General features: G+C 51.8%; 1 protein-coding gene across 4 annotated transcripts in view; it reads left to right on the top strand.

The window, feature by feature from the left end:
• The window catches only part of brwd3 (bromodomain and WD repeat domain containing 3), a 26864-nt gene extending 1596 nt beyond the window's left edge, over positions 1 to 25268 (top strand). Inside the window, exons 5-40 of one of the 4 annotated variants that reach the window (XM_035433871.1) lie at positions 1970 to 2120; positions 3540 to 3638; positions 4586 to 4746; positions 4857 to 5078; positions 5467 to 5567; positions 6908 to 6978; positions 7227 to 7327; positions 7887 to 7927; positions 8831 to 8935; positions 9086 to 9236; positions 10813 to 10947; positions 11497 to 11625; positions 11820 to 12045; positions 12511 to 12648; positions 13081 to 13261; positions 13432 to 13525; positions 13810 to 13971; positions 14445 to 14521; positions 15582 to 15771; positions 16426 to 16542; positions 17341 to 17448; positions 17835 to 17959; positions 18378 to 18460; positions 18564 to 18675; positions 19250 to 19311; positions 19648 to 19803; positions 19929 to 20049; positions 21018 to 21143; positions 21259 to 21334; positions 21509 to 21568; positions 22019 to 22162; positions 22377 to 22529; positions 23443 to 23612; positions 23845 to 23942; positions 24049 to 24198; positions 24486 to 25268. In XM_035433871.1, coding sequence (XP_035289762.1) covers positions 1970 to 2120; positions 3540 to 3638; positions 4586 to 4746; positions 4857 to 5078; positions 5467 to 5567; positions 6908 to 6978; positions 7227 to 7327; positions 7887 to 7927; positions 8831 to 8935; positions 9086 to 9236; positions 10813 to 10947; positions 11497 to 11625; positions 11820 to 12045; positions 12511 to 12648; positions 13081 to 13261; positions 13432 to 13525; positions 13810 to 13971; positions 14445 to 14521; positions 15582 to 15771; positions 16426 to 16542; positions 17341 to 17448; positions 17835 to 17959; positions 18378 to 18460; positions 18564 to 18675; positions 19250 to 19311; positions 19648 to 19803; positions 19929 to 20049; positions 21018 to 21143; positions 21259 to 21334; positions 21509 to 21568; positions 22019 to 22162; positions 22377 to 22529; positions 23443 to 23612; positions 23845 to 23942; positions 24049 to 24198; positions 24486 to 25246 — 5157 coding nt within the window. In that variant the 3' untranslated portion in view covers positions 25247 to 25268. Of the gene's footprint in view, positions 1 to 1969; positions 2121 to 3539; positions 3639 to 4585; positions 4747 to 4856; positions 5079 to 5466; positions 5568 to 6907; positions 6979 to 7226; positions 7328 to 7886; positions 7928 to 8830; positions 8936 to 9085; positions 9237 to 10812; positions 10948 to 11496; positions 11626 to 11819; positions 12046 to 12510; positions 12649 to 13080; positions 13262 to 13431; positions 13526 to 13809; positions 13972 to 14441; positions 14522 to 15581; positions 15772 to 16425; positions 16543 to 17340; positions 17449 to 17834; positions 17960 to 18377; positions 18461 to 18563; positions 18676 to 19249; positions 19312 to 19647; positions 19804 to 19928; positions 20050 to 21017; positions 21144 to 21258; positions 21335 to 21508; positions 21569 to 22015; positions 22163 to 22376; positions 22530 to 23442; positions 23613 to 23844; positions 23943 to 24048; positions 24199 to 24485 lie in introns of all 4 variants that reach the window. The other 3 variants (XM_035433869.1, XM_035433870.1, XM_035433868.1) reach the window with 3 other exon arrangements.

Below are 25268 nucleotides of genomic sequence, written 5' to 3'. Positions count from 1 at the left end.
ATTGTTTAGCCCGCTGTGCACGACGTTTCATTTTGTTACAACTATGTTAAATTTAGTTTCCGTTTTGGATTAGTAACTATGTGAAATGAGTACTTAATCCTCTTTGATAGAAGTCTGTTGTGTGTCAGGAAAACATGAAAGTGAAGGTTTTCTGTCGTAACATTTTGTACAGCTTCACAGATGGATAACTTGGATAATCTACATTTACACATTTAGATAATCCGTTTATACGGCTAGATAGTTACTTAAATGACTCGGGTAAAGTACGGTTCTTTAGAGTACAACGGCAGTGCTTAACCAGTTTCTCTCAATGTTGTCCCTTTAAATAAAGGCAGGGCAACGGTTTCTTAAAGCTTATTTCAGTAAATTGTCGTTAGCTCTATTACATTTTTTATTTTATCATAGCTGATTTAGTTGCTTGCTAGTCTGTGTCATAAGTGTGGTCTTTATAACCAATGTGCTAAAAGAGCACAAACAGAATGAAATGCCGTTGCCCATTGTATTCTGGCTGCTGAAGTGCATTGATTAATATGTCTGCCTAAATATCAGAGTTAAGGAAAGTTAACTCCAGATATGCTCAATTAAATGCTTGAAATAACCTGGTTTATTTGGAGCTAATTTGGATTAAAGATTCATTCATTAGCCCTGGGCAGAGCAGTGATTGTGTCAATTACAATTTTATCCATGTGGATATTGATAGTATTTGAACAGGATGTTTCTTTTGGATAATATTAGTAATAGACTGTTAACCAAGCTCAAAAAGATCATGGCTGTGTGACCTTGCCTTGTGTATGGCAGTGAGACGGGTGTGTAGATTCTTCCTCCAAAGAACCCCCCCCCCCCCCCCCCCCCCGCCTACTCTACACAGCAGTCTTGTGTCTGGATGACAACAGTTCCTCCTCACTGGTCTCCTGACCACGGCACCCCTGTACCTGTGCAAAATGCCACCAGACAACTTCCTGAGTTTTCTCAAGTCATGCCATGACCGTCCTCATTTCACCTCGCTGTTACGGTTTCGCCTCAAGTTTAAAACCCCTGCAGTAGCCTAAGGGGCAGTGAGTGGAGCAGATCCACTTTACCTCCAATCTTAAAACTCTACACGTCGGCCGGCCAGGTCTCGTCATTCCATAACCTCGAGGAAACTGGTTCTCCCCTCCCTGTGTGGTCACTTATCCCAGCTAACACAGAGAGGGGAGACTGTTTCTTGGATCACCTCCTGTCCTTACTCCTTACTTTTACGTTTTAAGCCGTTTTATGGTTTTATGCTTCTCGTCTTAGGGCTTGTTATCGGTGTAGTCCATATGTGCTTATTATTTTGTACTTTGATTCTTGGTTTGCATAGTGAACTTGCTGCAGTGCTTTAGTGATGTAGTGTCTTTACTCGCTAGTCTGGGAATGCTGTTAGCCAGCTGTGGCGCTATCGCTCATATTAATCAGGGGACTATGTTTTTGTTTCTCATATTGTACATAGCTCTTAATAAAAACATCTGCTAAATGAGTATAGTGCATTGCAGGTATTGCACAAAACTTTACATCTCCAAAAACATTTTCAGAACCCATTACAAACCGCTTACTTTATCTGCTTATCAGTACAGGATTGTGGTTTAATCCCATGGGGTCAACTTTATTTGTTGAATTTTGAGACTTTTACGGTATGTTGAGATGGCTGAGAGCATTCAATTATAAAATGGAAATGCCAGGTTTCCCGCTCCTGCATGACACAGAGTAAATATTTGTATCTCTGCACGTGTATATTTGTCTGTACCTTGTTTTACTGTAGATTTTGATTTTTTTTTTTCCAGACAGTTAGTGATGATCGGTCTGTATTTGAAATGATCTTTTCTGTGTTCAAAATGATCTTTTCTGTATTCTTTAACATGTATGTGCTTGAGGACTTGCAGAGAATACACTGTGTTCAAATGTCTCTATCTCCCTCTATCTCCCTCTCTCTCACTCTATCTCTATGCAGGTGAAGCTCAACCAGCATATCCCTGCAGATTACCTGCTGCGGTTGTGCCAGAGGATCGGCCCACTGCTGGACAGGGAGTTTCCCCCCAGCGTCCCTGGTGTCCAGACTCTCCTGGGTCTTGGGAAGCAGTCCCTTCTGCGCAGTGCCAAGGGTAAGCCCCACCTCTGACCGGACCTTTCTGGGTAGTCTGTGTGGGTAATAGGCGGTGTAGTGTATAATTCTTCCCAGTGTATAATCTTTCCCGGGCTTTTTTGGTTCCCTAGCACTGAACTGTATCGACAATATACGCTCTATACTAGCTAGCGATCTATGAGTCTGATGATTATTTTTGATATATTTGTAAAATTAACCAGTGAATTAACTTTCGTAAAAGAAACGTATATCATTCTTGTATGTGCAGGTATACACGACCTGCTTCAGTACATTTATTACAGATTTTAAGGGTATGTTTTTATAGACGGCTGTTCGCTTGGTAGCTAGCATTAACTCTATCTTCAGACCTCGGGAAGGATCAGAAAGCTAACTGCTCTTTTCATAAATTTGCATAAACATTTTTTAATACATGGATCTAATTGGACATTGCGTGACTTCTCAGTTGTAGTTGAGCAATGATAGGTTATTTGTCAGCTGAGAATGATGGAATTGGAAATGCCTGGACAATGTTAATGTTGGGAAGAATTATACTCTACATTGGCCCATGCTTTCTGTAAAGATGCGGCATCACTTTAATCTGTTATAGATGTGTGTCGCTTAACTTTGATTATGACTTCTGATTTCGTAACTGCAGGGTTAAAAAAGAGTTATGTTCGCTGCTGTACTGTTTTTAATAAAAATATAAAAAAGACCAATGTTTATCTTTTTAATGGTATGATAATTCCAGGGAAAGTCATGAAATTTCATCCTGAAAAATTTAGGGGTTTTTCTTTGTTTTTCACAGAAAAGGGTCATGTTTGACCTGAGTACAACTCAAAGGTTAATATATCTGTATTTGAGCCCTGGTATTGAGAATAAGGACTTTATGTTGAGTGATGTATGGCAGGCTTTCTCACTTGCATGGCCGCACACACTTCTGACCTTAACAGTGTGTGAAGTTGAGGTTAAAATGTTATTTCCCCTGTTAAAGCACCCAGCTGAGGGTCTGTAACTAAGGAGACCACTGCATTCAAAGTCATTTCACAGGCACTTTACATTGTAAGTGGCCTCTGGATAAGAGCATCTAGGCAATGAATGCTGTGTAATCTCCAATAATCTCTGACACATGAGGTCACAGGTGTCTCCCGGTGGGGGCAAAGTAGGTTGTAACAATGATAAGCTTGGAAACTTTGCCCACCTGGCATTGGGTGCGTGAAACTCAGCTTGTTTCTTAGCCCAGCAAGAGGACGATATTGTTCTGTCTGCATTTTCCCCATGTGTGAATGCGCTCATCGCTTGTGCAGGAATGTGAAGCCACACAAAGGCTCCTTGGTTGTCCTGGTCCGTGTGGAGTCTGTGTCGTGGGGGCTGCTATTGCCTGGCTGGGCGCTGCTGTAATGTGATTGTTCTCCGCTCTCTCTCTCTCTCTCTCTCACAGGGTGTAGCTACACAGTATGGAGCGGCACCGCCTTCGCTGCTCTGCATCGGGGACGGCCTCCGGAACCGCCGCTCGTGTACGGAGGCCCGCCCAACGTCGGTGAGCGCTCTTCTCCCGTCTCGTTGTCTTCAATGTCTGTCGCCCTCCGTCAGCACCGATTGTACTGGCTGTACTTTGAGCCTGACCAGACTGAGACTTATGAGAGAGCTTAATCCTCCCCAAATTCCCGGGATGTACCTTACTAATAATCCAGTGGACAGGTCATGACTTCTGACAAATCTGTATCATGGGTAAGTGAGGTTCCAGTTGAAGGCAGCAGTACAAGACAGGGTCAACTACTGACCTGCAAGGTAACACTAAAACTAACTAGAACCAATTGGGAAGAATCTGAAATTATAATGTACCTTCCAGTCAGTCGAGGGAGTGAGCAAGCACCTGGGGGCACACACAGCTCTGCCAGTGCCTCGGGGGAGCCTGTAATGCTGAACATGATTGCTGTTTTGCATGGAAAGAGTGAATCTCCTGAGTTTGAGCCAGCTGTGGTCGCACTGATTACTTGTACGTGCAGACACAAGCTTCCCATCTCTCTGGAGCGCAGACATTATTTAGTTACTTAAATGTTTAACTGAGCATTCGGACCCGTATCGCATGCACAGGAACTCCCGGGTGCTTGTGCTCTGGAAATGTATGATGTGAAATTTGGATGCGGATCTCTGAAGGTTTGAAGATGTCCTGATGCTGAAATGTTATTTGGGCAGGACAGAAGAGCTCTGGGTGGTATGTTAGCTTACTGTAATGCAGGCCTTATCCTGAAGGGCTACTGGGTGTGCTGGTTTTTGTCATTACTTAGTACTTCATTTAACAGTTAATGCAGTTGATCACATTGTTAACTTATCTCACATGGTTTCTTGGGTCTGAATTGGTTGCTGATATTAAGATAAAGTTAAAAATAAAGTGAAATTTAAAGCCCTTTGCTCCTCATTATTCTTATCACCGAGGCATTCAAGAGTGGCAGGTACTTACCTGATGCTCTCTCTCCCCTCCAGCTGCCATCGTGGGGTCCCGGCAGGCCACAGGCGTGGCCCGCTTTGGCCACGCCCTCCCGTCCTCCACCTACCAGCACATGAAAATGCACCGGCGCATCCTGGGCCACCTGTCATCCGTGTACTGCGTGGCCTTCGACCGCACGGGGCGCCGCATCATCACGGTAAGCGCCCAGTGCATCCTGGGAAACGGAGTCCGGGAACCGACACCGAACGTGGCCGAACAGGGCTAGCCACGTCCCCTCTGACCTGTCCCTTCGGCCTCGGTCTCCAGGGCTCCGACGACTGCCTGGTGAAGATCTGGGCGACGGACGACGGGCGGCTCCTCTCCACGCTGCGCGGCCACGCGGCCGAGATCTCCGACATGGCCGTCAACTACGAGAACACGCTCATCGCCTCGGCCAGCTGCGACAAGGTGATCCGGGTGTGGTGCCTCCGCACCTGCGCCCCCATCACCGTGCTGCAGGGCCACGCCGCGTCCATCACCTCCATACAGGTGAGGAGCGCGACACCGCCCCGGTTTAGACAGGTGTGCAGGGGACGGGGAACAACCTGGCTACCCAGGTTATTTCCTGTTAACGCTGTCGAACAACCAAGCCTGTTTTCTGCAAATGCAAATTCAGACGCGGATCACTAATCCCACATGATCTTTCTCCTTGTCAGTCTCATTCACAACCTGCACAATGGGGTCTCGTGACCTGTCTGCCATTAGGGCATGTTTTTGACCAAAGGGGCCCATGGTGTACTTCAAAGGCCTTGTGGTTGCCAGGTTTTCATTCAGTGAAGTGGAGTAGAGTAGATAACCTATGACTTCCTGTAGCCTGTGCTGTGGGTTTTGTCATGTGATGACCGGCTCTCTCTCTCTGTCGCCCGCGCTCCTGCAGTTCAGCCCGTCGGTCCGGGGAGCGGCCCGTTACCTGGCCTCCACGGGGGCCGATGGGACCGTGTGCTTCTGGCAGTGGAACGCCCTCAGCATGAAGTTCAAGTAAGTGTGCGAGGCGCGCCTTCTCCGAATCTCTCACCCGGCCCGGTCTGTGAGGTCTCAGTAAGACCTCTCTCAGTCTTAACGGGACATTTGGCCGAATTGCCGGTAAGACCCAGCCTCTGACTAGTGCTTAGGCTAGTGCCTGCTCTAAAGCATACGGTTTGGTTCATTTTGGCAAAACGTGGCCGTGGTTTTGTACATTATTTCAATGGCTCTTACCGTCGTTTCGATATGAAGGACTTTTTATTCGTGAATGATTTTTAAAAATTATTATTGTGAATTACTTGCATGGATTGGGGGATCAAAGCAAAAGCAGCAGACAGGTAGTTCCAACACCTTGTGTAAACAAGAAATCCACTAAAAGAAAGCCACAAATAAGAACCTACAAGCTGGTGACAAGACAGGATTCCTGTTATCTTTACAGTAAAGACAATGCCAGCCCAGCTGCTGTCTCCCAGGCCCCAATGGTTGCCTTGATCTGTTGAGTCTGCCTGTAGTTCTTTCTTTCTGTTCTATCCATTACATTACAGGCATTTAGCAGACGCTCTTATCCAGAGCGACGTACAACAAGTGCATTGGTTCACGGTGTAGAGGTGCAAAAGAAACACACTAGAGTGAAGTAAGGATCGTAGTGCCAGAAGTGACCACATCGATCAGGACTCCAACCCTGTAGAGCAACCTGTTCAGCAAACAATCCTACCAAGTACAAACTAGTACTGGAATTACATTTGCCTAATCAGACAAAAACAACAACAACAATCCTGCCAAATAAACTAACAATCGTATTATCCTAACTAGGTACATTGAGCTAAACTATAGGCTAGGGAGGGATGGGGAGAGGGATGGTGAGAGGTGCAGCCTGAAGAGATGAGTCTTTAGTCTGCACCACTACACTACACTACACCACACAGCACTATAAGTTATTAGGGATTTACGTGAGGGAAGGTATGGTCTTCTTTGCAGTGGTAGTATCTGCAAGAAAGATTCTTTGTGTGATTTATATTCAGTGAAGAATCATCCAGCATCAGCAGAATAAAGCCTTTGACTAAATTTCAGGCAAAAAAAAAAAATCTTGGCTTGTCTTGTCTTATTCCAAACTTAATCCCAGATGTTCATATCAAAACCGTTCACATCTGTTGTTTTTCAAATATGAACAAGCGTCATGGAAACTCCGTTTTCATTCACGGTTGTGTTCCGGTTATGTCCTGTGCAGAGCTTTGATGTGAAGTTAAAGTTATGGTCAGGTTATGTCCTGTGCAGAACTTGCTTTTGAAATCACATTGAGGTTCTTTTCCTACGGCTCTTAAGTTTCGAATCCTGACAATTGTTTCTCCCTGCAGCGAACGTCCTGTCAAATTCACTGAACGGTCTCGACCGGGTGTCCAGATATCTTGCTCTTCCTTCAGCTGTGGTAAGCTCTTCCAAAATCCTGGTTTCTTGTTGTGAAGAAGGTTCACTATTATGTAGCTGAACATCTAGTTACAGTTTAGTATCTTGTCCTCGTTCCCCCCTCTATGGTTTGTTCGAATAGCAGTCAGGAGCTCTGCCCTGATTTCTGCTAATGCAGTTGGAGTATGTTGATCTGTTGATTGCATGCATGCACTTCTATGAATACACAAGCCCCCTTACCTCCTGACCTTGGTCCCGCTCTGTTGTCAGGTGGGATGTTCCTGGCCACTGGGAGCACTGATCACGTGATCAGGGTTTATTACCTGGGCTCTGAGGCACCTATGAAGCTGTCTGAACTGGATGCTCACACGGTAAGAGCACAGATTCTATACACACACCAGATATTCAGCTCTGTCCCCATAACCATGGAAGTTCTGCCTCCACCATTAAAGCCAAAACATTCCAATTTGATGTATCTGTGAATATGCATGAGTGGGAGTAGCCAAAGAAATACTGTGGTAATTGTCCGTGGGAACGTCTTTGTAAGAAAGTTAGAAAATTGTACTGTAACCTGGCCTTTCCCATTGCTGAATGCCACCTCCTGTAGTTAGGAAGCAGAAAGTACTGAAGTTCTTGATCTTGTTAATCTAAAGAATCTGTGGTGAGAGAGAACAACAGCCCTGCACCTGCAAATTACATTCTGTGACATACTGCGAGCTTCCTGTAACTGCACATTTTAACTTTAATGTGACATTACATAACTGCCCATTCTAACGTTACTGTCATTTTACCGTACAGTTTCCATAACCACACATTCTGACATTACAGTATCTTTGCAGTGCACTGCAAAGTAACTGTAACTGCCAGTGCACGTTGTGTTTCTATCCCGGTCACCATTGTAACTTCTTGTAATTTCTCTTCCTCTTTCAGGACAAAGTGGTTGCCGTTCAGTTCTGTAATAACAGTGACAGGTGAGCGGAGACTCATTTCTGCGAATGAATGTCTATCTTGGTTTTTTGTCTGCGGACGGACGCCCCCCTAGTGACGCCCCCCCAGCGATGTGTGTGTGATGGTAGAGAGGCCGTTGTCATCCCTAAAATATGTGGAGCTATCAGTGACTTGTGCGCTCCGACCAGTCACAGGGTTTTCCTCTGATAAGCAAAATGCTTTAGCTGGTTCCTTGGGGGATTGCAGTGGACAGCTGGTAGCTCCTCCCATTTGTACGTGCTGATAAAGGCAGTCTCTCCCATTGGTACTGCATTCCAGCAGGTTGTACAGCATGACCAGCTTCACAATGATACTTTAGCTGTTGTGTGCCATTATGTTTTGTTCTAACGGCGCGTAGGCTTTCATAGATGGCTGCTCTTCCAAAACATGACCGTGTTATTGAAGCAAAATGGGCAGCTACGTTCCATATCGAATCGAGTGTTGGCTCCAAAAAATGCCACTGCAGTTACACACTGTGCAGCCTCAGGCGAGGTAACAGGACCGAGAGTACGCAGCCAGCCCCGTGATCTCTTTGACCAATTGCAGGCAGTCTCCTCATTGATGTTGATGTGCGACCATCATGGCTTGATTGACCAACAGGGACGTGCCCACTGCGGTGGTCGAATTCAATGTAGATTTTTATTTTTGGTACAAACGTGCCATTTTACGTCATTTAGCTTGTACGTACTAGCTGAAGTTCTGAATGGCAGATTTTGTTGGTGCTGTTTGTCCATGTGTGTTGTCCTCATTGGACTGTGGGCAAAGTTTGTTTGTCCTGTACTGATTGGACTGCATGTAGAGCTTGTGAGTGTGTCCTGTACTGATTGGGCTGTATGTGGAGCTTGTGAGTGTGTCCTGTACTGATTGGGCTGTGTGTGGGTCCCCAGCCTGCGGTTTGTGAGTGGCAGTCGAGACGGAACCGCCAGAGTCTGGCAGTACCAGCAGCAGGAGTGGAAGGCCATCACCCTGGACATGGCTACCAGGTTACCTGGGTAAGTGGGCCCCAGCCTGGGAGGGGGTGGGGGGTGGGGTCAGCTTGATCATGTGCCCCAGCAGCTCATAGCGGAAGTGCTTTAATGCCAGTGCTGTGTGTGTCTGTGTCTGTGTCTGTGTGTGTGTGTGTGTGTGTGTGTGTGTTACAGGAGTGGTGTTGCCTCTGGGGACGATAAGACCAAGCTGGTGGTGACCATGGTGGCTTGGGACCGTGGGGACAGCTCGGTCATCACCGCTGTGTCCAACTACCTGCTCAAAGTGTGGAGCTCCACAACAGGCCAGCTGCTGCACGTCCTGTCGGTGAGCAGAGCAAGAGCGCTGTGCCACTATCACAGTCTCCCTCCCTGTGTCGCTCTGTCTCAGTCTCTCTCACTGTGCCACTCTATCACACTATCACAGTCTCCGTCCCTGTGTCCCTCTGTTTCTTTCCCTATGTCTCTCTGTCTCAGTCTCTCTCCGTGTGCCGCTCTGTCTCCCTCTCTGTGTTGCTCTGTTTCTTTCCCTATGTCCCTCTGTCTCAGTCTCTCTCTCTCTCTGTTGCTTTGTCTCAGTCTCCCTCCCTGTGCCTCCCTGTCTCAGTCTCTCTCCCTGTGTCGCTCTGTCTCAGTCTCCCTCCCTGTGTCGCTCTGTATCAGTCTCTCTCCCTGTGTCGCTCTGTCTCAGTCTCTCTCTCTCTGTTGCTTTGTCTCAGTCTCTCTCCCTGTGTCGCTCTGTCTCAGTCTCTCTCCCCGTGTCGCTCTATATCAGTCTCTCTCTCTCTATCGCTTTGTCTCAGTCTCCCTCCCTGTGTCGCTCTGTCTCAGTCTCTCTCCCTGTGTCGCTCTATATCAGTCTCTCTCCCTGTGTCGCTCTGACTCAGTCTCTCTCCCTGTGCCGCTCTGTATCAGTCTCTCTCCCTGTGTCGCTCTGTCTCAGTCTCTCTCCCTGTGTTGCTCTGTCTCAGTCTCTCTCCCTGTGTCGCTCTGTCTCAGTCTCTCTCCCTGTGCCGCTCTGTCTCAGTCTGTCTCCCTGTGTCGCTCTATATCAGTCTCTCTCCCTGTGTCGCTCTATCTCAGTCTGTCCCTGTGTCGCTCTAAGTTTACCATGCCGCTACCTGTTACTTCAAACGTGAGTCTGCCTAGCACCAGTGTTAAACAGCAGTCAAACCAAATTTGGTTTTATTTATATCTTCATAGTTTTATTTAGGCAGAAGAAAGGTATTTAAAAGATAGGTTCAGCATTTTTGAACCCACGCCCCATATTCCTATAATCTGGATTTTATCCTGTGTAGTAGAGACCAAAAATTTCACTGATCGGTTAAATTGAGTTTGATTCCTTTTTGTTGCATCCTCAGACATGGCTCCCCTAGGAATACCTTTAAAAAAGGGAAAACTTTACAGCTTTGCAGCCTTCAAAAACCATGAGAAACGTGTCTTTTGAAAACCTTATTCATACATGTCTTACCATATTCTGCTGACAAAGTGTTCACAAACAGCTACATCCACAAACGATACATGATTTTACAGCTGGCTGGGAAACATTGCGAAACTGTTCGAAACGATTCATGAATTTCTGACAGACTGCTATGAATATACTGTGGGCTTCCCGTTTTTGAAAAATACTTTCAGTTTTTTGAAGTCTGCGAGTCCAGTGTTTTCTTATGGGAGCTGCGTCTGAGGATGCAACACAAAGATAAAGTTTTGAGCGACTAGCGAAATCTTGGTCTCTACTACACGCGATCATCCGAGATCATCCAAAAATAGGGCCCGGGTTCATAAATCATATCAGAATCACGTGGTGCGTGTGCAGACCAGTAGGGACGACCGACCGGAGTCGCTTCAGATTTAAACCAGAGCCTCACCCCTCCCTCCCTCCCTCCCCCCCCCCCCCCCCCCAGGGCCACGATGACGAGGTGTTCGTCCTGGAGGCTCACCCCTTCGACGCGCGCATCATGCTGTCCGCGGGGCACGACGGCAACATCTACGTGTGGGACCTGTCCAAGGGAGCCAAGATCCGCAACTACTTCAATATGGTGAGCGGGCCGGTGAGCGGGCCGGCGAGCCAGCAGAGCTCTGGAACCGAAACCGAAGACCCCGCGGGGGGGGGGGGGGGGCGTGCGTTTGGGCCTCCGCCCGGTTGGCGGCCTCTGTCTGCCAGCCACCGGCCGAAATGCGCCTCGCCGCGTTGCGTTCCGTCCGCAAAGGCCTTGCCAAGCGTTAAACGAGTGTGGAGCGGTGCCACCCCCGTGCATTTGAACTGGCAACCCCCTCCCATCCAGGCCGTGACCCCCCCCCCGTGCTGCTGGCTGAATGAGTTCCACATGCGGACACTGTGAGGAAGACCGCAGTCTCTCCTGTGTTTAGCAGTGTGTTTAGCTTCTTATCCAGTGTCATGCTGTCGGTCGGTATCATGCTGAGGCCAGTTCTCAGCAGCTGAAGTTCTCAGCGGCCTTCTGCAGTCAGGGCCTTTTGGCCGCGCCGCGCGCAGCGAGGTTGCCCGGGAGATGCCGCAGCGAGGTTGCCCGGGGCGACACGGCGAGGTCAGCCTTAACCACGTTTCCTGTGTTTTTTTCTCTCCCCAGATCGAGGGCCAGGGTCATGGGGCCGTCTTCGACTGCAAGTTCTCGGCGGACGGGCAGCACTTCGCCTGCACCGACTCCCACGGCCACCTGCTCATCTTCGGCTTCGGCTGCAGCAGGCCCTACGAGAAGGCGAGTCCCGCCTCCCCCCGCAGGCCCCGCCCCTGAAACCACCGCGAGAGCGCGACTCCGTTCGCCCGCCTCTCTGGGCACCCGACCGTTGCTCCGCCTCCCTCCGCAGAGCGCCTCGGCCGATTGGCTAATCTGATACCCCCCCTTTCAAGTCAAGTCAGTTTATTTATTTGGCTCACCCCCTCCCTCTCCAGATCCCAGACCAGATGTTCTTCCACACGGACTTCCGGCCGCTCATCCGCGACTCCAACAACTTTGTGCTGGACGAGCAGACGCAGCAGGCCCCGCACCTCATGCCCCCGCCCTTCCTGGTGGACGTGGACGGAAACCCCCACCCGACCCACTATCAGCGCCTGGTGCCCGGGAGAGAGAGCTGCAAGGAGGAGCAGCTGGTGCCCCAGCTGGGCTACATGGCCAATGGTACGACGAGAGAGCAGCGTCACCACAGAGGCTGTTCCGTACAGTGGCACGCTGTACTAGCCTTTGAGTCACTTTGCTAATATTCTAGCATCTTAAGTCGTATACTAGTATTATAAACAAAAGAAGCATTATAACTTGCGTTATTAGTCATAAGTTAACATTATAAGCACTATTAGCATTAGAATGCATAACTAATAGTAGAAGTTGGGATATTGAACAAATAGCCTCTTACCAGATGAGGTAAATGGATTAATCTGTATAAAATGTTTTGAATGCTATAATTCTATATTAGAGAGTGAGTATTTGGTAGTAATAGTTCATTTGAAAAAACAACTTTAGTCATGTTCACTTAAAAATTGGTATAACCATTTGTTCACATTTAAGTAACGGCCAAATGTATTTACTCGTCATGAAAGTAACCAACGAAACATTCGCCAAAAGCAGTACCGCTTTGTAATTGCTTAGGTGAAGGTGAGGTGGTTGAGCAGGTGATTGGCCAGCAGACAGCGGGGGAGGAGCCAGAGGAGAGTCCTCTGGATGGGCTGATTAGACAGCTGCAGAACCGGCAGGACGAGGCCCAGGACTCGCAGGCGGAGCCTGAAGGTCAGTGCATTATGGGTGATGGAGTGCGCAGTAACACGGATGGACATCTCTTGTCATTCAGTCTAGTTTCCAAGTGTAAATATCATTTCTCAGGTTTAGTACCACGTTGTCAATTTAAATACATTTGAAAACTTACTCATAAGTGATTCCTACCCTGAAATTTATGCACAGTTGCTGCTTCCTTCCAAACGTTTGTGTATAGCGTTGTTTTATTCATTAATATGTGTGTGAAGTGCGTTGACGCACAGGAAATCCCCACAACCATTTTGCGCCACTACATTTGAAATGGGGGGAAAGTGAGCTCTTTAGTTGCCGGCCAGTGCCTCCAGTGTGTCGTGTTCCTGAGGTATACAGCGTTTCTCGGGTTGCTAGCAGGTTTTACGTTTGGGGAACGTTTTCTGCGGTGCGTGACGCCGCCTCTCTGTCCCTCAGCGCCCGGGTCACCGGGGGGCCTGGCCTCGCCCCCGAACGTGGGGCTCCGGCGCAGCGGGCAGGTGGAGGGCGTGCGGCAGATGCACCTCAACGCGCCGCGGAGCCAGATGGCCACCGAGCGCGACCTGCTGGCCTGGAGCCGGAGGGTGGTGATCAACGAGCTGCCGCACGGCGTCAGCAGGTGAGGGGGGGGGCGGGGACTGGGGGGGGGGGGGTGCAGGAGCGCGGGAGACGCCCGGGCCAGACGAAGCGGCGCCTCGCGGCGGTTCGTCTGGCGTCTCGAAGCTTCCTCTGAGCTTAGCGCGTGCCGTTCACAGCGTGAAGTGAGCGCTGTTCTGACCTGTGTTTCAGGGTGATGGAGGAATGCCGGCTGGTGAAGGGAGAGAATGAGTGTGCGCTCTACAACATGGAGAGGAGGAAGAAGCCTGCGCACAGCACCCCCAGGGTGAGCTGCCCCCCCACACCCCCCCATGTCTCTGCCTGGACTCTCCCCCCAGCCCCATAGACAGACAGACACAGTCTGAGAACACTGACAAAGTGAGAGACACACACACAGTCAGAGACACACACACACATGATTCAGGACTCCCCCTTCCTTCCCAGCGAGGTTGTCCGTATACCCCATCTGCCCACCCACCCAGCCTCCTCATCAGAAGCAAGAGATGCTCTTTCCCCGTTTCCCAGAGTAACAGTGTCTCCTCCCCCCCTCACCCCTCCCCCCTCCCCCAGAGTGAGCAGCAGGCCCCGACCATGCGCTCCCTCCGGCGGACGAGGCACAAGCAGCAGCGCCACACCTACCACACCCGCTCGGCCATCGAGCGCCGCCCGCCAGACAGGGGGCGCCGGGCGGGCAGCGGCCACAGCGCGGGAGAGACGGACAGCGACGACGAGGTGCGTGCTCAGGCTCGGCCACGGCGTTCAGGCTCTGCCGCGTTCAGGCTTGGCCACGGCGTTCAGGCTTGGCCGTGTTCAGGCCGGCCGGAGGCTCCACTCGGTGACCTCAACACACGCTCAGGTTTCTTTTACACGGCTGGGTTAGAGCCAGGTCAGTTACTGTGTTACAGTCAGGTCAGTTACTACAGTCTGCCAGACAGCTGTTGTTGTGTTTGCAGTCCTCCACCAGGGGGCGACCAACCTGCATGTATTAAACAGCTGCACTGCCTGTTTCCAGAAATGTACTGTCCTCTCCTGGACACTGATCATTTGTATTCTATAGTAAGGAGAGTGAAAATTCTGATATTTGAGAATTTTGACACCGCTAGTACCCTGTTCAACTGACTGGTGAGTCATATCCTTGACCTGCGTCTGTGTGTGTGTGTGTGTGTGTGTGTGTGTGTGTGTGTGCGCGTGCGTGCTCCAAGCAGGCTGAAGAGGAGCAGGCGGAGGTTACAGACGGGTCGTCAGACGGTGAGGACCAGTGGCAGAGCGACAGCAGCTCCAGGTCAGTGTGTGACTCAGAGTTTCACACGTTCACCGCTACTCGATACCCACCTGACCCTCACAGGAAACTGTAGTGCGCTTTATTCTGACTCGCGGTTGATGTCATTGACGGGCCGATTTGAGCTGCGCTGCTGCATTCTCAACTCCAAGCTTTACAACACAAATGAAATCTTTAGTGTGCTCTGTTAAGGCAGCGACAGACATTGTTGGGAATTCTGAAGAAATATTCTGGGCTAGCCTACGCCAGTGTTACACAGTGTAGCTAGCCTACGCCTACTACACTCTGAGAGAGTAGTTTTCTTGTTCTATTGAATGTTTTACCAAATGGACAATTTATGAAATAACCATAATTATTGCAGATGCTGAGCTAATATAAACACGATAGTCTACTTGCTTGGCCGTTCTGTTTTTTTTAGTGCTCTCAGTTTACATAATCTTTCAATTGGGGCTCTACAAACTTCATTGGACATTGCGGATCGTGTTGGTTTTAGAAGTGTGACACTGAAGTAGAGAACTTCATTTACTAACAGTCTGAAAAGGTGGAACAAAAGTTGGAATTTGCAGGGATTCAAGAGAATTTAAGATCAAATTTTGTAATGTGTACCACACTACCCTACCCAGCATTCATTTGGCCTTGTATGGGATGTTCCTAATACGTCACAGGGAACTGTTGTCACCCAACGGAAAATATCAGCGACATTCGCTACTCTCAAGTCTTTAATAAAAATATTATGTTAAATCCCCACACACAGGCCATTTGATATTTGTTTTTCATACAGTAAGCTTTTTAATATAACAATAGACCATTTTGGTTTAAGCTGCCACCCTAGGCAATTGGCTAGAAATGTATTTTATTTTTTTTTTAATGCTTTTTCGGCCGTTACCTATACAGCCTGTGCCTAAAGCTGCTAGTTTCAGGAAATGCACTGAACCCCCATCCTCACTCCCCCCAGCGCAGTACAGACCAGGCCCTGTCACAGCATGGTGTCCAGCAGACCGGAACATTCCATCCGAAAAATGCACACGCGACCCCAAATAACCTTACTCATCACCTTTCGCAGCGACTCGTCCAGCGAGTACTCCGATTGGACGGCGGACGCGGGGATCAACCTCCAGCCCCCGAAGCGGCCAACCAGAAGGCCTACACGGCGGCCTGGCAGCAGTAGCTCAGAGGAGGAGGGGGAGGGGACGGGGGCAGGGGAGGAGGCCCGGAGGCAGCAGCCAGAGAAGAGGAAGAAGTCCAAGCAGAAGGTGAACGCGTCTGTCCGTCTGTCTGTACAGCAGCCGTACGTGTCCGTTTGTCACAAAATGCAAAGCTTGGGTGTCAAAAGGCAAAGGGAATGATTCATTGATTGATTTTTATTTTTCATTCGATGTAATGCATCATAAAAATGCCCTGCCCTCATGGGCCTATAAGATGCCATTATTTTTTTAAATAAAAAGCAAATCAAAGATATATACAATCCAAGAAGCACTGACAATAAATGGTAAATAATAGCGACAGTATTACAGGAAACACGGTTCTCTTATTAGAAAACACCAGAAGGAAAGTAACAGAGGGTTGGTTATTCTAGGGCGTGCCTCATCGCATGCATGACCGAGCACACCAGAAAGGGCCGGTACACCCACACATCGACTCTCGCCCATTTCTGACTGAGTACGAGTAAACCAAGAGCTCAAACCTCCCCGCATGTACGCAGCCAAATTAAAAGGCCTCACTCCATATTCAGCTGGTGCAATGAATGTGTTGGATTTCCAGGGCCTACAGTGATTGACATCACCCCGCCTTTCAGCGGTGATCATTCGCTCACATTCGCTGCCCCCACCCCCCCACCCCACCCCGGAAACCCACGCGTGCGCCAGCCGTGTTCTGACCGTGCTCTTCCCCCCTGCCCCCCCACACAGAAACCCGGCTCTTCTCTGTCGCTGGGCGGACGCGACGCGCAGGAGTGGCAGCCCCCCTCCTGGATCATGGAGACCGTCCCGCGCCGCTCGCCCTTCGTACCGCAGATGGGGGATGAGGTGAGGGCGGCAAAGTCGAACGCAACGCAGCCAGGTCGGATGAGGGCCGGGTTAGCCAATGGGTGGCACCGTCAGGCGGAGGGACGCGAGTGACGCTGGAACTGAACCAATAGGGGAGGCCCTCGGTTCTGAAAGCAGTGGTCCAGCTGGGACCTCCTTCAGGATCCTCCCCCCTGGAGAGAGAGACATTATCCCTCCCTCTTTCATTGCCCTTCTCTTTTTACTTCTTTACTTTTGCAGAGGATCTGGCTGTGCAGGTTTCATCCAGAAGAAAAATCAATATTGACACACTGAGGTCGCACACAGTTGTGGTTGTCTGATAAATTAGAGGTTTAATTAATTTCTCCTAGGCCCTGTACCAGTCAGCTATTTGAGCAATTTACCTTAAAGATGAATCACTTAATTAGCTTACCTCATGTTTAATTAATTGCGTTGAATATTAAGCAGCTTCTCAGTTTCGTTCTCTCTCTCACACACACACACACACAAAAACCTCTCATACTGCAGGGCAGTTGTCTGGATTCCCAGACGTGTTCTTGTAGGAGTTCCATGCAAGCCAAGAGCTGTTTTAAGGGGAACTGAGGGAAAGGGAAAGCAGTCACGGTGTCTGTACACAAGATTGTAGGACAGTGTTATCACTGGTGTTCATGGACCTAGCCCAGACTAGGACAACTCAGCTGTGACCTGAAGACTGAAGTCTAGAAGATTCCAGCTGTCTTACAGCATTAACTTTCTCACAGCTGGCAGTGGTCCAGTGGTCGGTCTCAAATCCCCCTCTCTCTCCTCTTCTCTCCCCAGCTGATCTACTTCCGTCAGGGTCACCAGGCTTACGTCAGGGCGGTGCGGAAAGCCCGGTCCTACAGCATCAACCCGCAGAAACAGCCGTGGAACAAGCTGGACCTCAGGGTGAGAGAGAGAGAGCGCTATGGAGCGATCGCCTGTCCTTCTTGAGCTGTTTCCTATCCCAGGGGTACCTAGGAAATGTTTGTTGTTCCCTTTAAAAACGCAGGCAGTGTTGGTTTTGGGGGAGGAGTAGGGGGTTGTGGTGTCATTTAGTCAGATAGTGACTTTACTTAATGGAAAACAGGTGTTATTTAGTCAGTGACCGAACTTGATGGAAGACAGCTGTTATAATCAGTGAGTCCTGAAAAGCCCCACTACAGCAGTCAGCCCCAGGCCTCCAGGTAGGGAGTTGCCGGTCAGAGGCTTTTGCCCAACTTGCATTCTGAGCCCGACTCTGTGTGTGTGTGTGTGTGTGTGTGTGTGTGTGTGTGTGTGTGTTTGTTCCTCAGGACCAGGAGTCGGTGAAGGTGGTGGGGATTAAGTACGAGGTGGGACCGCCCACCCTCTGCTGTCTCAAGCTGGCCTTCCTGGACCGAGTCTCAGGCAAAATGACCGGAGACTCCTTCTCGCTCAAGTGAGTCCCACCTCTACCTCACCCCAGACCTGCCTGGGCCACCTCTGCAGCACTTTGACCTTTCGGTTGGGCTTGCTGGTGAAAGTGGGTTGGCTACTCCCATAACTTTACGCTAATACGCTGATGTGAGAAGTTGCTGTTTGCATGCTGGTGACCAGTTACTTTTGACGAACCGGGATCCTCTGTGAGCAGGCCTCCAATTGGACGCTGCAGTACCAGCAACTCAACCATTGACAATGTTTCTGTGCTGGTTAAAGCTGGCTAGAACCAATCGGACGGCTGCACCCGCCCTGTTACCCTCATACCTACAGCTCCACACTGTAGAGCTGTCTTGCATTGTAGTAAATGGAGCAGTATATGTTTCTGAGCTTTTGCACTGGTGTAGTATAACGTGGGCCATTTCCCTCGCTGTTCGCAGGTACCATGACATGCCCGACGTCATCGACTTCCTAGTGCTTCAGCAGTTCTACAACGAGGCCAAGGAGCGCAACTGGCAGCCGGGTGAGCGCCCCCTACTGCCGCCGGTTTGTAGCTGCCCTAGGAGAGCGTGTGTGGGCAGACAGGTGTACTCACTGCGCGCGTGCGCCCTGTTTTCCCCCCGCAGGGGTCCGTTTCCGCAGCATCATCGACGACGCCTGGTGGTTCGGCTCCGTGGAGAGCCAGCAGCCCTTCCAGCCCGAGTATCCGGACAGCCTGTTCCAGTGCTACGCCGTGCGGTGAGTGTGAGCCGCGGTCTGTCGCTAGCGTACGTAGCATACGCGGCGCACATGCTCTGTCTCACACACACACACTCGAGGAGGAGAAAATCGCACACAAGAAAAAAAAAAAAAAACTCTGAAAGGAGGAATCGCGCGCGCAGAAAAATGAAAGGTTATGAACGGTACTGCGTGTGATTTTGTTGAAGTTTACGTGCGGTCTTAGGCATGAAACTAACTTCAGTAGAAGCCGACTGAGAGTGCCTCTCATAGGCGGCTTGAGAAAAAGCGCTCGAGAGACATTTCAAACGAGCACGGTCAGCGCTCTGTCGCTCCCCCGCGGCTGTGCCCCCGCCTACACAGGGGGGGCGGGGGCTGCGGGGAGGGGTACCGATCTGCTCCCGCCGGCGGACCGGCCGAACGCCGCCTCCGATCGCACGAAGGCTCTCCGAAGCTCGTTATCTCCCCCCCGCCGACGCAGACCGGATCTCTTTACCGCCGCGGCGAAAAGAGCCCGTCGCTCGGGGCGATGAAAGGCGGGCGGGCGGGCGGGGGCGACGGCGGCCCGAGGCTAACGATGAGATGCTCCCTACAGGTGGGACAACGGCGAGAGGGAGAAGATGAGCCCGTGGGATATGGAGCCCATTCCAGACGAGGGTAAGAGAGTACACCTCACCTTCCCCCCCCATTCATCCCTGTTCTTTATTTAGCACAAACTGCTGCTGTCTCTGTCACGCGTAGTGCTGACGCCTGCTGTAATTACCCTGCTGGTATCCCCCCCCAGCGCTGAGGTTTTGCTGAACGAGCTGAGTGCGTTAACGCTCCCCAGGCAAGCGCGTCTGTCTCTGGGAATCTACTTCCTGCAGACGAGCGTGCTTTCCACTGCCGTTTCCTCCGGCCCCGACCTCCGCGGCACCGAGCCGATTGCGTCTCCCCTCGCTCTGACGCGCCTGTCCGCCCCCCCTCCCCCCCTCCCTCCCTCCCCCCCTCCAGCTTCGTTCCCCGAGGAGGACGGCGACGGGGTGCCCGTGACGGAGGAGGAGGTGAAGTCGCTGCTGTACAGGCCGCAGGAGGGCGAGTGGGGCCTCCACACGCGGGACGAGGACTGCGAGCGCGTGATCCAGGGCATCGACGACCTGCTGATGCTGGGTAGGCCCCTCCCCTCCTCTCCGCTTCAATCAGCAAGCGGAGCGGTGGTAGAAGAATCGGTTTCTCAGCTCTGCCAGACTTGACCATTCATAACCACCTTTCTCTGTGTTGCTGCTTGTTCCCAGAGGTGGCCAAAGCCTTCTCGTCTCCAGTGGACCTGAAGGACTATCCCCTGTACTGTACCGTGGTGGCCTACCCCACTGATCTCGGCACCGTCCGCAAGAGGCTGCAGAACCGTTTCTACAGGCGAGTGCCCCCCGTCACTTTCAAAACCACTCTTCTGCTTATTTACACTGAGTGGCTAGCATAGCTAGCACCCAGGAGCTTTTAGTAGTTAATATAAAGCTGTTTCCCAGTCCCATGTGCGCTAGCATAGCTAGCATCAGGAGCTTTTAGTAGTTAATATAAAGCTGTTTCCCAGTCCCATGTGCCTTGTGCGCTAGCATAGCTAGCGTCTGGAGCTTTTAGTAGTTAATATAAAGCTGTTTACCAGTCCCATGTGCCTTGTGCGCTAGCATAGCTAGCATCAGGAGCTTTTAGTAGTTAATATAAAGCTGTTTCCCAGTCCCATGTGCCTTGTGCACTAGCATAGCTAGCATCAGGAGCTTTTAGTAGGTAATATTAAGCTTTTCCCAGTCCCATGTGCCTTGTGCACTAGCATAGCTAGCGCCCAGGAGCTTTTAGTAGTTAATATAAAGCTGTCTCCCAGTCCCATGTGTGCTAGCATAGCTAGCATCAGGAGCTTTTAGTAGTCAATATTCAGCTGTTCCCAGTCCTCTGTGCATTGTGCGCTAGCATAGCTAGCATCAGGAGCTTTTAGTAGTTAATATTCAGCTATTCCCCAGTCCTCTGTGCATTGTGCGCTAGCATAGCTAGTGCCAGGAGCTTTTAGTAGTTAATATAAAGCTGTTTCCCAGTCCCATGTGCCTTGTGCGCTAGCATAGCTAGCATCAGGAGCTTTTAGTAGTTAATATAAAGCTGTTTCCCAGTCCCATGTGCCTTGTGCACTAGCATAGCTAGCTTCAGGAGCTTTTAGTAGTTAATATAAAGCTGTTCCCAGTCCCATGTGCCTTGTGCACTAGCATAACTAGCGCCCAGGAGCTTTTAGTAGTTAATATTCAGCTTTTCCCCAGTCCTCTGCGCCTTGTACGCTAGCATAGCTAGCGCCCAGGAGCTTTTAGTAGTTAATATTCAGCTGTTCCCTGCCCCTACAGGCGGATCTCGGCCCTCATGTGGGAGGTGCGCTACATCGAGCACAACGCCCGCACTTTCAACGAGCCGCAGAGCCCCATCGTCGCCTCCGCCAAGATAGTGACGGACGTGCTGCTGCGTTTCATCGGGTACGACGCCGCCTCCACCAATCAGATCGACCCGTCCGTGTGGTCATGGTGGGAAACTGAGCGTTCAATAATCTGTGTGTGTGTGTGTGTGTGTGTGCGTGTCTTCCTCTCGTAGGGACCAGAGCTGCACAGACATACTGGAGCTGTACCACAAGGTGAAGACCGAGGTCAGCAGCGACGCTGAGGCGGAGGTAAGGGGCGGGGTTGCTTACGTGGAGACAGCTGATTGGTGCTGCCGGGTGTCTGGGGGCATCCCACGTCCGTACTGAATAGCGGACAGTTTGGTGAGAGGTGAATGTTAAATTCCCTCTGTACCCGTGTCCCCTTTCTGTGAGCCTTAATGCCCACGTCCTCTGGTTCTGCAGGACGTGGGAACAGACGTAGAAGTGGACTCCGACACTCCTGGGACCTCCACTGGACACCGGGTGGGTACAACCAGAGCGTGGGCCAATCCAGCGGCTCTCTCAACAGGCTTAGGAAAGGCCCTCTTACAGGACCCGAATTCACCGAGGAAATCCATCTCTTGCCCCCCAGGACCCAAGCACAGCAGTGGATTTATCCTTCCTTACTGTGGCTTTTATCTAGAGTGTGAAAGTGTGTGTGTGTGTGCGTGCGTGTGCGTGTGTGTGTGTGCGCTGCTGCATATTGAGAATCCCCTGAGGGAACTGAATGGATGAAACTGACTGGCCGTTGCCCACGCTGACACACACAGCGCTGGGAGTTGTAGTTCTGTGTGCACAGAGTTCCTGAGTTGTAAGAGCAGCGTACTGTACTCTCTTTGCTGTACTCGGTCGGGGGAGGGGGGGTACTGGCTGAATCTTTTCTTACGCCGTCGCGTTCGTCTCTCTCCCTCTCTCTCTCTCTCCTCGCAGCAGCGGGCTCAGTCGTCCTCGAAGAAGCGCGGGGTGGCGCTGGACGTCAACGCGTGGCGCGGGCAGTGCCGCGAGCTGCTCCGCCGCATGCTGGAGAGCGCCGACTCGGAGCCCTTCCGCCAGCCCGTCGACCTCTTCGCCTATCCGGTAACCTCGCCGCGCCCGCCGCGGACGCCTTCGTATGAACGTTCTCTCTTGTACAGCTATTTTACTGTAACATAGCATGTTGTCAGCGTTCCGGCTGCGTTACGGTAAAATGTTAGCCTAATGCTAACGTCGGCGAAATTCCGACCGTTGACGTTCATTGTGCAGACGTTGCTGTGATTGACGCTGAGCCTCCGCCCCCTCTCTCCCCTCTCAGGACTACAGGGACATCATCGACACGCCCATGGACTTGGGCACCGTGTCGGAGACGCTGGCCGTCGGGAATTACGAGAATCCTGTGGAGTTCGCCAAAGACGTCCGGCTCATCTTCAGCAACTCCAAGGCCTACACCCCCAACAAGAAGTCTCGGGTGAGCCCTGGGGGGACCGCCCCTCAGACAGACAGACAGACAGACAAGCAGAAAGACAGGCCGACAAGCAGAAAGACAGACCGACAAGCACAATGACTGACTGACTGACTGACTGGCTGACAAACTGACTGACCGACAAATAGACAGGCAGGCTGGCAGGCAGTTGGGCGTGCAGACAGATGGACGCACAGACTAGTTTCAACACTGTATTGTTCTGCATTTAAAATTTGGAGCAGGGGTGTCTTATCCGAAAAGACTGGTTAGCCTTATCAGTCTTATCCTGAGAAAGGGCCGGTGTGGGCGTCCTGGTGCTGGGCTTGAACAAAAACCTGCACCCACGCCGGACATTTCCAGATTAGATCAGACACCGCTGGTTTAGAGCGATACCCACACCTGGTCACGTATCGTTGGGCCTCTCAGCCTGTTCTCGAGAGGGGGATCGATCGTGGGCCGACCCCCGGCGTTCATTTGGACGGACCCTGTGGCCCCCCCCCCCCGATTCTGGAGTGAGTCGGTGCGCAGATCAAAGCCCTGAAATGGAGGGTGGGGGTTGTTTGCTTTGTTTGGAGAGCCCACACACTCATCGGCGTGTGAGTCAGCCGCCGCCGGCTCTCTCCGGTGAATGGCAGAGGCCACCCGGGCAGAGCTTCGGTGCGGATGTTTGGCAGGCCAGGGCTGGGCTGGGCCACATGGACAAAAATATCACATCCTATGATGTTTGTAATCTTATTGGACGTATACCGGTATTTGGTTTTCCAATACAAACCGGTCTTGTCTGTGTTTTTAAAAGCCCCTCAGCAGCCAGAAATATACTCCAACTTAGACTCGGGACTGTGACTCAGGGAATCGCACTGCACGATTCTGTTCTTCCAGGCGGGTGTGTTTAGGCTGGGCTTTTTGTTCTCTTTTTCAGATATACAGCATGACCCTGAGCCTGTCGGCGTTCTTCGAGACGCAGGTCCTGCCCATCATCTCGGACTTCAAGTCCGCCCTCCGGAACCAGAGGCGGAGCCGGCAGCACCTGAGCTACCGCAAACGCCTACGCAGCAACAGCAGCTCTCCGTCCGCCAGCCGGCCCTCCAGGTGCGCCCCGCCCACACCTGCAGTCCCCGCCCCGCCCACTCTCCTGCAGTCCCCTCCCAGTCTTCTGCAGTCTCCTCCCACTCTCATGCAGTCCCCTCCCTCATGACCTTCATATACCCCGCCCACTCTCCTGCAGTCCCTCTCCTTATGACCTTCATATACCCTTTTGTACCCTGCGTGCTGCAGTGTGTGTACCAGGTTTCTGATACCTTCCTCTTTGTCCTGTCTCCAGTCCTAAAGGGAAGCACAAGTCAGGGAAGACTCATTCCAAATCGTCCTCCAAATCCTCCCTTTCCGCAGCCAGGAGCAGGTCCAGGAGGTCATCTCAAGGTAAGCCGCCCAATCGGTCTCCGCTCCTCTTCCTCCCGAGGGCGGAGCCTGTTAAGTGAACTGCAAACCGGTTGCGCGGGGTGACGATGACATCGCTGTCTCGCAGCGTCGGAGGCCAGCGGCTCGGTGGCGGCGGAGGACGAGGAGGACGACGGGGACAGCCAGCCCTCGTCCAGTTCAGGGACCGCCACCCGACGCCGGGGCCAGGGGCCCAACAGGGTGACGCGAAGCCGAGCCACGCCCGTCAAGAGCTCAGGTACTACTGCTCGTGTGCAGTAAACCCTCCTGTGATCAGTCTCAGTTTCAGTCTGTTTAAAGCAGAATGAGACTTTCAGATACGGCGTTATGTCGATGCCTTTGATTGGTTGTCATTTCCAGTCTGCCTGGGACACACAAACTGGGTCCAGACACGTTTTTGAGTGGAAATGGGTTTTAGTTTGTTACCCGTCCTGAAGATTTGTGTTTGCAGAACTAAACAGGGGTGTGAGTGCAGTTACAGTATCGGGGCTCTCACGCCTGTTTTCATTTGTCTTTGCTTTGCAGAGTTGCTAGGCAACGGTCCCCTGACCAACGGCGCGGGTCGGGGCCTGAGCGCGGCCACGCGGCGGCGGCTGGGCCTGCGGGCCGAGGGAGGGGCGCCGTCGGGCGGGTCCAGCAGCAGCTCCTCCTCCTCCTCCTCCTCGTCCTCCTCTTCGTCGTCCTCCTCCTCGTCCTCGTCGTCCTCCTCGTCGGACAGCGACAGCAGCTCCGAGTCGGAGGTGGCCGAGTTCGTGGACGGCGGCGATCACGACTACAGCAAGGCCCCGCGCCTTCGCCCCCGCCACGGCGGCAAGGGGGCGGAGCCCCACGCCGGGAAGAAGAGGCGGAGAGAGGACGAGGGCGCCGGGGGCGGAGCCAAGCGAGCCAGGGTGGAGGAGCCGGAGCCCCCGCAGGAGGCGGCAGAGGAAGAGGACGAAGAGGAGGAGGAGGACGAGGAGGAGCCGGAGGAGGAGGAGGAGCCCGAGGAGGAGGAGGAGGAGGAGGAAGAGGAAAACGAAGAAGAGGCGGAGGAAGAGGAAGAGGAGGAGGCTGAGGACCAGGGCGCGGCGCTGAGGCAGAGGAAGGCGCGGCTCAGCCAGCGCAAGTCGGCGCGGGTGAACACGCGCAACCAGGGCCGGCGCACCGTGCTGTACAACGACGACTCGGACGACGACGGCCTGGCGCCCAGCGAGGACCCACTCAACCTGGGCATGTCCCGCTCCGGCCGGGTGCGCCGCATGACCGAAAAGGCCCGGGTCAGCCACCTGATGGGCTGGAACCACTGACCCCGCCCCCGCCCCCGCCCCC

This window comes from Anguilla anguilla, chromosome 9 (genome assembly GCF_013347855.1).
Source record: "Anguilla anguilla isolate fAngAng1 chromosome 9, fAngAng1.pri, whole genome shotgun sequence".
NCBI classification, from domain to species: domain Eukaryota; kingdom Metazoa; phylum Chordata; class Actinopteri; order Anguilliformes; family Anguillidae; genus Anguilla; species Anguilla anguilla.
The sequence above is the reverse complement of the archived record's forward strand: the minus strand, read 5'-3'. Positions and strand labels throughout refer to the sequence as shown.